We start from the raw sequence: 14,917 nt of genomic DNA, 5'->3' as shown, positions 1-14,917 counted from the left end.
TGATTTTTATCGTATCGTACTCTGATATCGGTTGCATCAATTTAGTTCTTATTTGGCCCATATGTTGGAAGAACATATCTATCGTCTCATTGACTTGTTGCTTCCTTTGGGCCAATTCGGTAAGAATTTCGAAATTCGATTTCGAAGATTGGTACCGGTTCAACAGGCCATGTTTCAAATGCTCCCAATCTGGATACGTATTGGTCTTCTGAGACAACCAGTACCACGACTCCGCGGGCCCCGAAATAATAAGTGGGAAGTCCCTTAAGATTTCTGACCACGGTATACAATCCCTGCCAGCATTTCAAAGTTCCATTTCAACCTCATCGTTACCACAGACTCGTAAATGTCACTTCAACCATCATGAAAAGGTACATCAAAAAGTACATGCAAGTAATTTGCCATCCCTACTGTTAAAAAAACCATTTTTTTGTGAAACGCCAAGCGCAACCAGCTTGTTATATTTTAATTAAATAAAAACGAAAATAAAGTTCTGAAAACATAGATTATACGCTTAAAATTGTGAAAGGTATATTGGTGAACAATTTGGTGATTTTCCAAATGGAATAAAGTGATTGTTTTTCAGATATTTTACAGACACGCTGCCTCCATGGAATAAAACTGGTTGATAGACGCAGCAACATGTAACTCGCTACTTGTAACTCAACATCATCATTAATGCCAAAAATTATGTTAAATGTAATGTGATAGTGGTATAAATGTTATATTTTTAAGAATTTGTAAATGTTTAATCAAATTAATAAATATCTAAACAAACGTGTTTTACTCGACCACAATGATTCTTTTACAACTATCTTAAAATGCACTTTTTCTGATTGTTTGGAGGGTCCCTTATTGGCGTCGTTCTAAATTGATCTATAAAGGCACCTAATAATTGCACTCATGCGAAACATTTTTGTAGTAACTTGGCGTGGTACAACTTCTCAATAGTGACGGCGCTTTTCCGACGAGTTTTTGATGTCGTATATGATTGTTTTCGACGTAGTGGGGATTCTCAAAAGAGTCCCCAAATTCAAAAAATGTTGGCAGGGATATTGCTCCTGAAAATACTCAAGTCGGTACACAAACTCCTCGACTCCTAAACCCTGTGAGCTCCCATCAAACTTTAATCCTAATTTATCTATTCTAATTCGTAGATTATCCCTGTTAAGATTCGCGGCATTCGAAATACCCTGGGCAACGTCGTTATTGCCCATCGATTCCGAATTTCCATTATCAGTTCTACCGTTTCCCGAAGATGCCCTTGAACTGGAGTCCAATGTCGAACGTTCCCGTGTTTGATTCATAGTAAGTTCAGTCAGATGTTTAATAGCGGTTGACATTTCACTCATAACTTTTCTTATATCTCCCACTTGATTCTGGACCACTGCAACATTATTCTCTAACACCTTCTGTCGTCTCAATACTTCTCCGGGGACTAGAACGTTACCATTCGTGGCTGAGCCCACATTTCGTGTCCCTGACGTTATGGATCCCGACAAATCGGTAACCGAATCTTGAGGTTCGGTATTCTCCCCTGCCATAGCGAGGTTGGTATTATCACTTCTCAATTTTTTCTCATTAATAATAAACGATCTATTTAAATCAAAAATTTCTGGCCTATCTCTCTTTTTAGCTTGCAGTCGTGTTACTACACTCATCACCTTCTACGCAATGCAACAATAAATGGACTTCAATAAATATATAGCATAAAGGAGTTTTAAACGTGAGTTGGTGGTTTAGCGGATTTTTATCTCTGTAAATATATATAATTGACTCGCTGAAACACTCTAGGAATCTGTATCAGTCATAAAAATTTACTCTACAATCGTATTATTTCGGGGCACTGATTATACGTCACATATAACTCAGTCTCAGATTCAATTCGCCTAATACATCGGACCCCTATATTCTATCTAGAGCGGATATTAGATTCAGGTAAATCTGGTCCCCACAAACAATCAAACTGAAACTAAACAATTTTCCTATTACAGTCTGGATGCTAATACTGAAAATTCTACTGGATTCTGTACGACACTACCCTTTTCTGCTTTGTATTATTCATGCTTACTTGGCTCCTGAGTTTCCACTTATCGAATGTTCATATCTCGGACTTCTGAATATCTTTCAAAACGGTTATGAAGTGTTCAAGTTTTTTAGTCACGGATACAAGAAGCATGTTGGACTATTTAAAATCTATTAGGCTATTTCTCGTGTTTAGATGACCTACACAACTTTTCTTTTCCCAGCATGATATATGCTGGAACCTTTCGTTTGGGCGCCATATTGTTACGTGTGCCTATATGCGGCCCAGGAATGACCATCAGCTCCGCCTAGCTCTAGTGGTTTCTCCCTCAAGGTGGTCCATCCCGTCATTTCAGCCCTAGGCCCGTATCAATAAACACAAATGTTCCAAAACTCAACAATAACAAACAACAACAGATTCCTTAAAGTGGGAGGTGGATGGAAACCTCCAGTCGCCCGCCCTGCCATGGTCATGAGGATTCCCCTCCATTCATCATGACCCCTAAAATCCGCTCAAACCCTTACCACTTACCTCACGTTAATCCTCCTTTGTTCTAAAGAATTACCACATCATGATTGTATTATCAATTCAAGACATAAACATATTTATTAAATTAAAAGCAAAAAAAACCTAAATCCTAAAAAAAGAAACAAAAACACATTTAATTCCTTATACCTAAACCGCCGTTGGACTGTATTGAACAATATACTATGTTAATTAATATATGTAACAATTGTAAGTAATAAAAAAAACAGAAAATATCGAAAACCATTAAATCCTATCCAGTACATTTAACCAACCAAAATCATACATAATAAATAATTCACAAAAAAAATGTTTCAACAATACCGAACATCTTTCTTTTTTTTTCTTTCTTTTAATTAAATGTATTCCGGTCTTTTGCAATGAATCATTACTTAATCGGGAAACTGCAAAGTAATCTGTAAATAATTTAATCATTCATCACTTTATACGACTTGGTCGACAATTCATAAACCCTAGCCACATCCTACCTAAATGAGCTCAAATAGAGAAGGAACATGCCTAGACTGTTACTGACCACAAAAACAAACGTAAAGACAAATAAAACTTTGCAACTCACAGACTAAAAAATGACTTTTTAACACCACGACGACGGAATATTGGAACACCTTTGACAATATAATATATAAAATATAATAATCTAATAACAAAATAAATATCAAATTATATATAAAAAAAATAATTAAATATCAAAACTTTAAATATGATAAAAAAAACTTAAACAATGGTTGATTTGCAAAGTTCACCAAACAAATCAAAATATTCAAATATCAATGTATTGGTGTCCCTTCTCTGAGGGGTTCATATAGTGAATTGTATTTTTTTTTTTGTTGATGATTTAAGGCGCTAATACCGTAATACCCCTTAGCAACAGATATCGTATTGGTTTCCCCCTTATAATTCTACGACCAGGTTACGGGCGATTCAGCACTGGATCTAGATGGAGCCACAACCCAACTGGGTGACACACAATCAGGAATCGATTTACTAGCTCAACCGTTTTCCTCTTTCAAAAACACAATGTTCTGGGGATGCGCCTCCGCGACTATGCAATAAAAACTATACCGTCCTACCTTTCTTTCTGGTGTGGAATACTGTTGTGTGGTGCTGACCAATTTCGTCACTCGATAGTCAGACGTATCGCTAAGCAATCTTTCGTAGTACCGTGCAACCTTCGCCAGAACTTCTCTGATGCAATGGGTCTTACACACAGTCTTGAAATACTTTCCAATCACGGTCTCGATTTCCTGAAGAAAACCCCAAGCCTCCTGACGTCTAGGAGGTTTTTCTATCTATAGAAAAGAGAATAGCACTTTCTCATATGTTTCAAAGCACTAGTATGCCAATTTCAACTTACATTTTTCTCTCCTCACTATCAATTAAAATTCATAGAAATTAATAAGGTGAAATCTACCGGAAATCGAGTAAAATTTCTGCATAACCACTACAAAACCGAAATTATTTAAATTAATTTTCACTCAACTGTTCTTTTAAACCAAAACCACTCACGTTGACAATTATAAAATAAAGCACACCACACCTCGTTATAATTCTGTGCACGATACACGCTACTTGAAGCAGACTATTCGCGAAACTCAGCCAAATACCCCCTTTTATAATCTCTTCCCAGCTCAATCTCCTGTAGCCATATTTTAATTTGTTGTAACTACATTTTTCTTTTGCGTCGAGTATCCTCAATGCGTCCTTGTCTTTTCCCCACAATTTTCACTCAATTCAAATTCCCTCGCAACGTTTTACTATGAATGAAAACAGCTTTATCTGGTATCATCATGACAACAACAATTTTGGTGTAGCGTAGTGTACTTTACCAATTTTAATCTGGCAATGCCGCTCGCCAATAGCAATCGATAATCTTCAACAGCTGTTTCAATTAATCCGCGCATTTCTCGCAACCTGACCAACCACACACAAAAGCCAAAAAAAATAAAATAAATTATACTTCTAAATTCCCTGGGGCACCCTGAGACATGTGAGAAACCGGCCAGATTCGGTTCGGGATCTTCCAATGTTTTCTCCTTTGAGAAGAAAACATTGGATAGATCCAGAACATGAATCCCCCAAATGTTTCACATGTCTCAGGCACTGGAATCATGGAGAGCAAAGTTGCACCATTCCAAGGGCACCCTGCCACGTGGTAACGAAATGGCCAGATGTTGTGTTAGGCCTCCGCGATGACTTCTTACCGCTGAAGTCCCCAGGGGAGTCCAACACTCACATCCCCAAATTCGTCACCCGTTTCAGGCATAGGAATGCACAACATTTTTCAAGCCAACATGGCAACATAACCACAGCCATCCCTCCAGCTCCCACAACTTTGTCCAATACAGGGCCGGGACAATGTGTGGCATTGGAGACCCCCCAAGTAAACAAAAAAAAAAGAATTTCTTGCACTGGAGGGGAACCTCACGTCGATTCTTCCTTCCTTTTGGGTCGCAATATAATTGGTCACGCAACAATACTAAATCGAACATCAATAGACTTAGACCTGAATTGCATAAACTTGAATTTCTTCAGCTGCGAGTAAACCAAGATGATATAGGATAAAAAGAACCGTAGGAATTGGGAAATTCTGATTGCAATGAACAGACAGGAGTTGAGTTCTTTAATTGGAATTGTAACTGAACATAACACACTTGGAAAACATATGATAAGAATTGGCATCAAAGATAATGAAATTTGCAGACGGTATCTGGATCCGTAAGTTAAGAAAGACTCGTGCCACTTCCTATCGCGGTTGCCACAGTTGGTAGAATTCTACCAAAAATGGTAGATTTTTTACTGTTTGGTAGATTGGTAGAATTCGTGATGTTTTGGTAGATTTTGCAAAATATTCCTCTCCAACTAAAAGGTACTTCACAAGTTTTCTATAGAAATAACATTTTTCCAAATTTTGCTATAGAAATATGGCATTGAGATAGTGTCTGGTATAACGGCCACTCACTTCTTGAAATTGAGGCGTGCTGTAAATTCTATTGTTAGATTTGTTTATAATGTTCGACGGCGAGACCACATTTCAGAGTTTGTCGTGAAATTTCTAGGCATACCGTTTTCTAGTTTTGTTGATTGTGTCAATCTATTCTTCTTTTATAAGGTCATGAGAAGTGGAACACCTAGAGCTTTATGTGAGGCCTTTAATTTTACTCGCTCGACAAGGAATACTCAAATAATTATACCTAGAATAACGTGCTCATTGTATGAGCGCTCTTTTCTTGTTCGCATTGCTCGTTGCTGGAACTTGCTTCCAATTGACTTAAGGATTTTTTCTCATACGAATAATGCTTTTCGCTTGAAAATATATAATTTTTTTGTTTCCCATTCTGATTAATGGTTAGGATTTATTGGTGTTGTTTAGGACACATACTTCCATACGAATGACTCGTTGCATTTCTTTTTTTTTGGGGTGGGGGCCCTTCAAACAAAATTTCAACAATCTTGATAGTTACATTTATAACTATGATTATATTCATATTTGCATTTATTATTATTATTGTTGTTAGAATTATGATTATATTTCTTTGCCTAGGCTTTAAGACTAGTTGTACTTTAATTATTGGTCTTGTAGGCTTAGTATAACATATAAATAAATAAAAATGAAAATGAAATGAAATAAAATTTTGCGGAGAAATAAAATGTTGCCAAATTTTGTAATAGAAATAAAATTTTGTTACATTTTTTCCGGAGCGGAGAAATAAAATTTTGCCAAATTTTGCTATAGAAATAAAATTTGTCAAAATTTCTATAGAAATAAAATTTTGTAAATGTTTCCAAATTTTGTAATAGAAATAAAATTTTGCCAAATTTCCGGAGGGGAGAAATAACATTTTGCCAAATTTTGTAATAGAAATAAAATTTTGATAAATTTTTTCCCGGAACGGAGAAATCAAATTTTGCTAGAGAAATAAAATTTGTCAAATTTTCTATAGAAATAAAATTTTGCCAAATTTTGTAATAGAAATAAAATTTTGTTATATTTCTTCCGAAGCGGAGAAATAAAATTTTGCTATAGAAATAAAATTTGTCAAATTTTCTATAGAAATAAAATTTTGCCAAATTTTGTAAATGTTTCCAAATTTTGTAATAGAAATAAAATCTTCTATAGCAATAAAATTTTGACAAAATTTTCTATAGAAATAAAATTTTGACACAATTTTCTATAGAAATAAAATTTTGACACAATTTCCTATAGATATAAAATAATATTATTTTATTATTTTTTTAATCTTTCTGCTCTTTTTTTAGACACCCTGGATATAAACCACATTTTGTTTTATTAAAACTTCACATTTATTTAAACACTAGTGAAATACATTCCATACTTATACCATACATAGTATGGTACATAACAAACAAATTTCTTGTTTTGATGCCATATTATATTTTAGAATTCATTTCATATAATATGAGGTTTATCTGTTATAAATTTTCTTAAATTCAGAATAGTGTACGAAAATATTTCAATCATATGGAAAGAGATTTTTCCTCCTTCATGCACAATGAAATATAATTAATTTAATACATAAACTTATGGTTAATGGGAATTTCTTTGAGATGAAACTCAGGAAGATATTTCACATGGTACATACAAATCCAAACAGCAGTAATATTTTAAAATAATTTATGAAATAATCTTTGACTTTGAAACATTTTCTTGTAGAACTTCATTCAAAATACCCGGATAAAGGAATAATTAAAAAAATTATCTTTTGAAGGTCAAATTAAATTTCCAACTAACTTTAGTTACTTTCAATTTCAAAAAAAAAATAAAAATATATTCTTTGTTGAATTATAATTAACAATAGTCTGATAGATTAGTTATTAAAATATAAAAAAAAAACTTAATGCGAACTTCTATGCAAGCCTATAGAAATTATTTACATATTCAGTTTTGTACAATATTTACAAAAATTACAGGATTACTTGGACCAATATCTATTTTGTTTTTACAATGTCCTTTTGTCTTACTTTTTTACAAGGTCCTTAGTAATTATTTCGAAAACTTTCATTTGTTTCCTTCTCTCACTTCGGGATATTTTACATCCAATTTGTTCATGCCAAATCTTATTTTATTTTCGCATTTCTTTATTAAATATACACTAGCGGGAGCTATTTCCAGATGCATTTTCATATTATCTCCTTCTACCGAAGCCTCAACACAGGTCCAGTTATCCGATATGAAATTTTTATTTTGTTTTATCAATAGCTTAAGTATATCATCTTTATTGAGAAGTGGTGGGGGTACGAAAACATGGATGGCAGTACGTTCTAAATCATAATACTTTGGTACTACGGTAATATCTTGAGCGATGGTACCCATATTCCGGAGAGAGTCCTCCAAAAATTTGACAGCCTTACGATTTTCACATTCTATGCCTAAAATACCATTATCCCATTTGAAACCATTATATGCAGTGAATATATCACTCATGGCATCATTGTTAATTTCATTAACTAGGGCTTCCAAAAGTTTCTCCTCAATTTGAGGCCATAATTGTGGAGAAAGTTTTCCCATGGGATCTTTACGATCTATTATATTGACTTTTATTTTGCGGGATGTTGTGGTAGCTGAGTGACATGGTTTTTCTTCTTCTATATCTTTCGTAATTTTCGTATCCAATTTGCCCTCCGAAGCATTGGCTGAGGAATCTGTTAACAAGATTGGACTTGGCAATGGCACTGGTAATGGGTTTTGCCTTGGTTTCTGGCCTTGATTCAAATTTATTGATGGTTGATGTATACTATTACCCAAATTTATCGGGTTCCAGCCCGAATATTGAGATATTGGATATGCATTGGGGTTATTTACATTGATAGCTCCCATATAGGGTTGAGGCATATTAAAACAATTTGTTGTAGGCTGTTGGATACAATAGTCATTATATGCGTTTGTTGGTAGAGGCATCATGGCTTGAGGCATTTGCATATGGTTATAGGGAATTTGGTAAGTATTTACATTTAAAGACTGAGGCCCATTGTACTGAGGTTGTGGTAATGGTGGTATTATATTTGAAATGCCCGAATTAACTGCAGGTTGTGGTTGCTTCGTAGGTATTTTTCGAACATCGGGACTTTTATTGATACTTGAGATTAATACTGGAATAGTTTTCTCTATGGCATTCGAATTTGTTACAATCACCGTTGTACTACTTTTTTCTTTGTCATCGATTGCAGGTGTCTCTTTTTTGTCTTCTTTAGTGATATCACAAGATGTAGTTGTACTACTATTACTCTCAGGTTTTTTCTTTGTCGTATCATCCTTTCGATTGGGAGACAATTCATGAATTTTATCTGGATTTCTTATTTCAAAATTTTTTATATACCTGAGTATTTTTTTCTTCTCAGTTACGTCGAGTTTTTTTGAGCTAGAGTTTTTACTAAAATCATTCAAAAATTTGCAGTAGCCAGAATATCGTTCATACCATTTGCTTTCTTGTTCTAATTGCATTTGCGATTTGTATTTACGTCTCGAAAGCACAACGCTGGTACTTTTCGGTTCTACGGTAGAAGATTTAGCGATCGGAGGTTTTGTTGACGTTGCTGTAGATTTTTGTAAAGCAGGAAGATTGTTTTTTACTGGCGCTGCGGTAGATACAGCAGAGGTTATTGAAGGACTAGTCTGCGAAATTGATGCAGTTTGCGAAACTGATGGAAATGTTGCCGAGTTTTTGGATTGAGAATTTATACCATTTTTTGTCAGAGTTGTTGATAATTGTTCTCGTAGATTGGCACAAGAACTTATTGGTGTTTCAGATGATTTAGCTTTAGTGGTTTCTGTAAGATCATTTTGTGTAGCTTTCGATAAATCAGCTCTAGAGGATTTAGACGAGGCCGTGAGATTTTTGTTGTTTTGAGGAATTTGAACACTATTTTTCAATGAAGCTTTCGTAGAATTTTTTGATGGTACTGATGTATTATTTTTTGGGAGGTCAGCTTTTGAAGAATTTGTATTTTGTTTTTGGGGAACTAAAGGTTTTGTTTTCAAGGGAACTGTTGTTTCTTCGCGTTTTATTGGGTTCTTAGAAACTATTTTTGGAACATTTTCTGCACTCTTACCAGTCGTAGTCGTCTTAATGGCAAGTTCTGGGCCTTTCGGCTGATTTACTTGACTGGATTTCAAAAGTTCTGATTTGTTCACCTCTTTTGAATTAGTTTTTCCCAATGCTTTCACAACATTTGTTTCATTATGTTGAAGTTCAAGCTCGGAACTAAGCTGTTCAGATAAATTGTTATTTGTTATGGTACCCAAAAGTGGTTTAATGCGAAAACACAACTTTCCTCTTTTGGCAGGAGGTTTTCCCTTTTCATCATCATCAGATGAGACAACCAATACTTCTTTATTATTGTTTTCAATAAAAATGACATCGTCTTCGCTATCCTCGGTCGAGGTGTCGCCAATATGTTCATCCATAATAGAATCATAGCTTCTTTTCACATTTCTATCAGAAGATGATTTTGTATGTTCTACGCAATTTTTTGGCATGGATGGGGTAATTTTGAGTTCATCTTTAGATACTTCTTTCGTTACCATCGTAGCTTCTTTCTCAGTATTGCGACAAGGCAAATTTGTTTCCTGGTTTGAAGATTTTTCCTTTGTAGACAGTACCATACTATCCTCACGAAGACCAGAATTGCTATTAGTTTCAATCAGTCTTTCATCGCCAATTTCCATTTTATTAGAACTTCTATCGGGACCGTCATCAATGATATCAAATGAGAATTCATCAACAAGAGTGGACACAGCCTTGCATATTCTTTCTTCCTCTAATGTATCGTAAGTGGTAGACGATTTTCGATCATTCTTTCTGCCTGGAGAGGTATTTGATGATTCCATGGAAAATGATGTATCTGCAAAATTAAATCGTATTACTATTGTAATATTTTAAACCAGAAAAAAATATGATCCCTTTACAAAATTTTATATCGAATTTTACAACGTGAAATTTATAAAACTTTGTCACTTGGAAATTTGCGCGCAAACACATTTTGCCTACCGTCCATGTTCAGTTTTATCCTAAAAATAACCGATTAACTGCCAAAGTGTATTGCTAAACACTTTACCTTTCAAAATTATTTATTTTCCGGCCATAATAATCCTCCGGTAATCAAAATATTCTCTTCTCCAATGTCTTCTCATTTCTTGCAAACAGTGTTGCCAACTCCCCAAGGCCAAAAAGCACCAAAAATATATTATAAATTCTAACATACCACCTTCCACCACAAAATCGAAAATTAAATGCTCTACTAAAAAAAAAAAAAGTTCCGAAGATGAATTATGAATTGAATTTTAAGAAGTTAAGGTGGGTATTAAGATCGAGTTTAGCTGCTAAAATAGTCATTTTTCAACAATTACTTTTCTTTAATAATTCATTTTAAGGAATACAAACTTTGTGAAAATTTGGCTATTCCCCATTATATTAAAATTTGCAGCAAATATGCATAATTTTATACCGTTTTTACTGATATAGTTCTCACTTTAGCGGCAAAACTCGAACTTAGTACTCACCATTATGAACCGCTATTTAAGTATACACTTTGATCAGTTTTAATGCTTTCGTCCAATTCATTTTGATCAGTCATGTTTTTCAACTTTCAAAATATTAATATATGGAAGAAGTCTATTGCTTATTCCAATTCTGCGTGCTTTTGTGAATTTAATACAACGTTTTTAATGACATCTTTACCAAATTCAAAAATTCGGCACTCATCGTTCGACTTTCCTACAGAATACCGTAAATAACAATATTAATTAAAAAATAATCAATACCAACTTCATAACAATCAAATTCTATATTTGGCAATAAATTTGAGTTTCTTCGGCTCTTGAAAGTCTAATCAAAATTTTTGTATCAATTAAACTTAATACTGTTCAAAATAAAAAAGCACCAAAAGCACTAAATGAAAATGCCAGAAAGCACCAAGTTGGTGCTTTTTTTGAAAAGGCACCAAAAAGGCAAGTTGGTGCTTTTTAGAAATCAAAAGGCACTAAATTTGGTGCTAAAAGCACCAAATTGGCAACACTGCTTGCAAAAATTACTGTTCTCATTAAAAGTGTTCCATCAGTGATGATAAATAGGTTCGATGAAAAGGTACAAACTTAGATTAGAAAACGTACTAATTAACCGAAAACTTTATATGTAAACTCCAAAGACAAATTTCTTTTTTATATATATGTCAAATTTTCTATAGAATCAACATTTTGATAAAATTTTCTATAAAATCAAAATTGTTATAAAATTTTCTTTAGAAATAAAATTTTGACATTATTTTCTATAAAAACAAAATTTTAACAAAATCTTCTATAGGCCGGTATGCACCTCTAGCGAAATTTTCGGTAGCAAAATTTATTTAAGTCTACAACAAAAAAACAGGGCTGTGTACACAAATTTTAAACCAGCTAATCGCTTTTAAAAATTGTTAATATATGTTCCAAATATTTATCAAATAAATTGTTTATTATTTACAGACCTTTTAAAACTTTTACGCACACAATGATTGTAATAAATTAAATGTTTGCTGCCAAAATATGCATTTGACAACCCTGTTATTTTCATTAGAGGTGCGTACCAGCTTACGAAATTGAACGCTACCGAAAATTTCGTTAGCATATATAGCAATGCATTTCTTATGGGAATGAAATTTTTCGCTAGAGGTGCATACCGGCCTTATAGAAATAAAATTTTGACCAAAATTTTCTATAGATATAAAATTTCGACAAAATTTTCTATAGAAATAAAATTTTCCATATAAATAACATTTTGACAACATTTTCTATAGCATTAAAATTTTAAAATAAAATTATCCATAGAAATAAAAATTGGACAAATTTCTCTATAGAAATAAAATATTGAAATAGAAATAAAATTTTGAGAAGATTTTCTATAGAAATATAATTTTGAGAAAATTTGGACAAAATTTTCTATAGAAAAATCCCAATTTCTTTACGCCAATAAGAGACCCTTCAAACAATCACAAAAAGTGCATTTTAAGATAAAGGCTGTTTTCTTTTTGCACTGAATGCAACATTTGTATGAGCTATCCAGAACATCGTTGCACTGGTGTTCTATCCAGAACATCTCATCAGCGCAAGTCGCGCCGATGTTGCCAGATTTTATTTAGATAAAGGGACGCTTCATCGATTCACAATAGCAATTTATTGTGACTAATTTGTCGAAAAACATGAAATTCAAAGTAGTGCAGTGTAATAAATAATCGCAGCAGTAAATATTTATTACTAATTGGAGCATTTCATACATTAAAATGCAAGATTTCACTTCTTTTCTATGATTGTTTTTAAACGGCTGATGACAGTATTTCATATTTTTGGAGATGTCCTGGATAAACGAGTACTCTGTTTTGTTTTAAAGGTGGGTATTAAGTTAGAGTTTAAGCTGAGTACTATGTTCAGTTTTCAAGCTGAAAACTCGCTTATTTTCACGGTTACTTTTTTATATTAATTAAATTATAAATACAAGGTTAGGTTAGGTTAAGTTATGTGGCAGCCCGATGTATCAGGCTCACTTAGACTATTCAGTCCATTGTGATACCACAGTGGTGAACTTCTCTCTTATCACTGAGTGCTGCCCGATTCCATGTTAAGCTCAAATTATAAATACAAAATGGTTCACAATCAATTCCTTAGATCTTTTCCATTCATTATTTCGCAAGACATTTTATAAATATAATCGTCTTCATATAGATGTTTGTACTTTTAATTTATTGTTTTGGTGAAAAATACGAACATAGTACTAACCTTTAGCCGCTAATTTTCACTGAAGTGAAAACTAAATCAGCAAAAAAGTCATAAAATTATACATATTTGTTGCATATTTCATTATAACGTGATGGGGAATATCCCAAAGCAAATTTTTACAAAGTTTGTATTCCTTAAAATGGATTATTAAAGAAAAGTAATCGTGAAAAAATGACGATTTTAGTGGCTAAACTCGAACTTAATACCCACCTTTAGTCATTCACGGCTTAGCACATCCAGTGCTAAAAGAAAACATCCCTATAATTGTAAAATAATCATTGTGGTCAAGTAAAATACGATTGTTTAGATGTTTATTAATTTGATTAAACATTTATAAATTCTTATATAATATTTATATCATTACCCAATAAACACAGGATGAGCGTTTTTCAAATGCAACAACTTTTCAGTTTGAGGGTAAATATAATTTTCAACATAAATTCAACTTGACTTTAAATAGCTCATCTTCAATACATCTTCAAATTGTTTGCGAATTACTTCCAATTTGCCAAAATGTTGACGAAATCTTCGAAAAGGTGTTGACGATAATATGAGAAAACTTTGACAAAACACTACCCTAAAATGCAACGAAAAAACCATGTGGTTTTCAATACTTATTTGTGCAACGAAGTTCGTGGTCAATTGCAAGAAATAAAAAAATGGAAAATTTCAGCAAATAACCAAATAGTTTATAAAAATAGGTAAGTGAAAATAAAAAATGAAATAAAACTTTAAGGAAGTCACTAAATGTATATCTCTTTACAGAAAACTAAAATTATGGATTCTACGTTCTTGAAAACATTAAAAAGCTGACCAATGAAAAAATGGTGGACAATTAACTGGAACTGCTTCAAATAGTTTATAATAATTGGTACGTCAATATGAAAAATTAAATCAACACTTTAAAGAAGTCACTAAATTTAAATCTCTTTGCAGAAAACTAAAATCTTTGGATGCTACATTCTTGCAAACAATAAGAAGCTGACCAATGAAAAATGAGTGGCTTATCGACAAGAAAAAGTTTCCAGAAACGTTACAAGTGCAACCAATTAAAATTGTTAAAAACAACCAATTGTTGAAATCAACAACTTCTGGATGAAAATGTGCATCACATCGTCAGTTTAATTCATATGCTATTATCAGTTTAAAATGGATATTTTGTGAATTCCTTCTGCTGGAAATCAATTCTAACACGCGGTCCAGTACGTTCCTAATTTCAAATTGCCCGCATGTTAATAAAAGGAAGGAACCAAGGAAGGAAATCGAATTATCAATGCAAAATTGTTTACTAATAATGTTTAAGATATTTAAAGTTTTGTTGTTTGTTTTTTTTTTGTTCTTATTTGTTGATATGTTTAATAAGATTATTATTTATCAATTAGTATTGTAGTGTATTATATAGTGTAGTGTATTATTATATATTTTATTTTGATGAAAATGAATAAATTATACAAAATTCATAGAATTTTGGCTTTGACTTTCAATTTGAAGTGGGGATATCATTCATACAAATTCAGGTTGAAAAGTATTTGCAACGATGTTAATTTTGAATTTGACTCGCATCGAAAATTGTTTGACAA

At 32.9% G+C, this 14,917-nt stretch overlaps 1 protein-coding gene and 1 long non-coding RNA gene across 3 annotated transcripts; one reads left to right on the top strand and one right to left on the bottom strand.

The window, feature by feature from the left end:
- Positions 1 to 310: 310 nt before the first annotated feature.
- Positions 311 to 797, top strand: LOC142231856 (uncharacterized). Its single transcript, XR_012720943.1, has 2 exons — positions 311 to 529; positions 587 to 797. It is a non-coding gene; the product is annotated as an uncharacterized LOC142231856 (long non-coding RNA).
- A 6,053-nt stretch (positions 798 to 6,850) lies between these two features.
- Positions 6,851 to 10,758, bottom strand: LOC142232222 (uncharacterized). 2 transcript variants are annotated; one of them, XM_075302952.1, is made up of 2 exons: positions 10,646 to 10,758; positions 6,851 to 10,432 (listed from the first exon to the last, which is right to left on the bottom strand). In XM_075302952.1, exon 2 carries the CDS (start codon positions 10,416 to 10,418, stop codon positions 7,590 to 7,592), a length of 2,829 nt encoding a protein of 942 aa, XP_075159067.1. In that variant the 5' UTR covers positions 10,419 to 10,432; positions 10,646 to 10,758; the 3' UTR covers positions 6,851 to 7,589. The 2 variants fall into 2 exon arrangements, with proteins under 2 accessions (XP_075159067.1, XP_075159065.1); XM_075302950.1 differs by having other exon boundaries at positions 10,579 to 10,699.
- Between the last annotated feature and the right edge of the window lie 4,159 nt (positions 10,759 to 14,917).

This window comes from Haematobia irritans, chromosome 3, assembly GCF_050003625.1.
Source record: "Haematobia irritans isolate KBUSLIRL chromosome 3, ASM5000362v1, whole genome shotgun sequence".
Lineage (NCBI taxonomy): Eukaryota > Metazoa > Arthropoda > Insecta > Diptera > Muscidae > Haematobia > Haematobia irritans.
The sequence above is the reverse complement of the archived record's forward strand: the minus strand, read 5'-3'. Positions and strand labels throughout refer to the sequence as shown.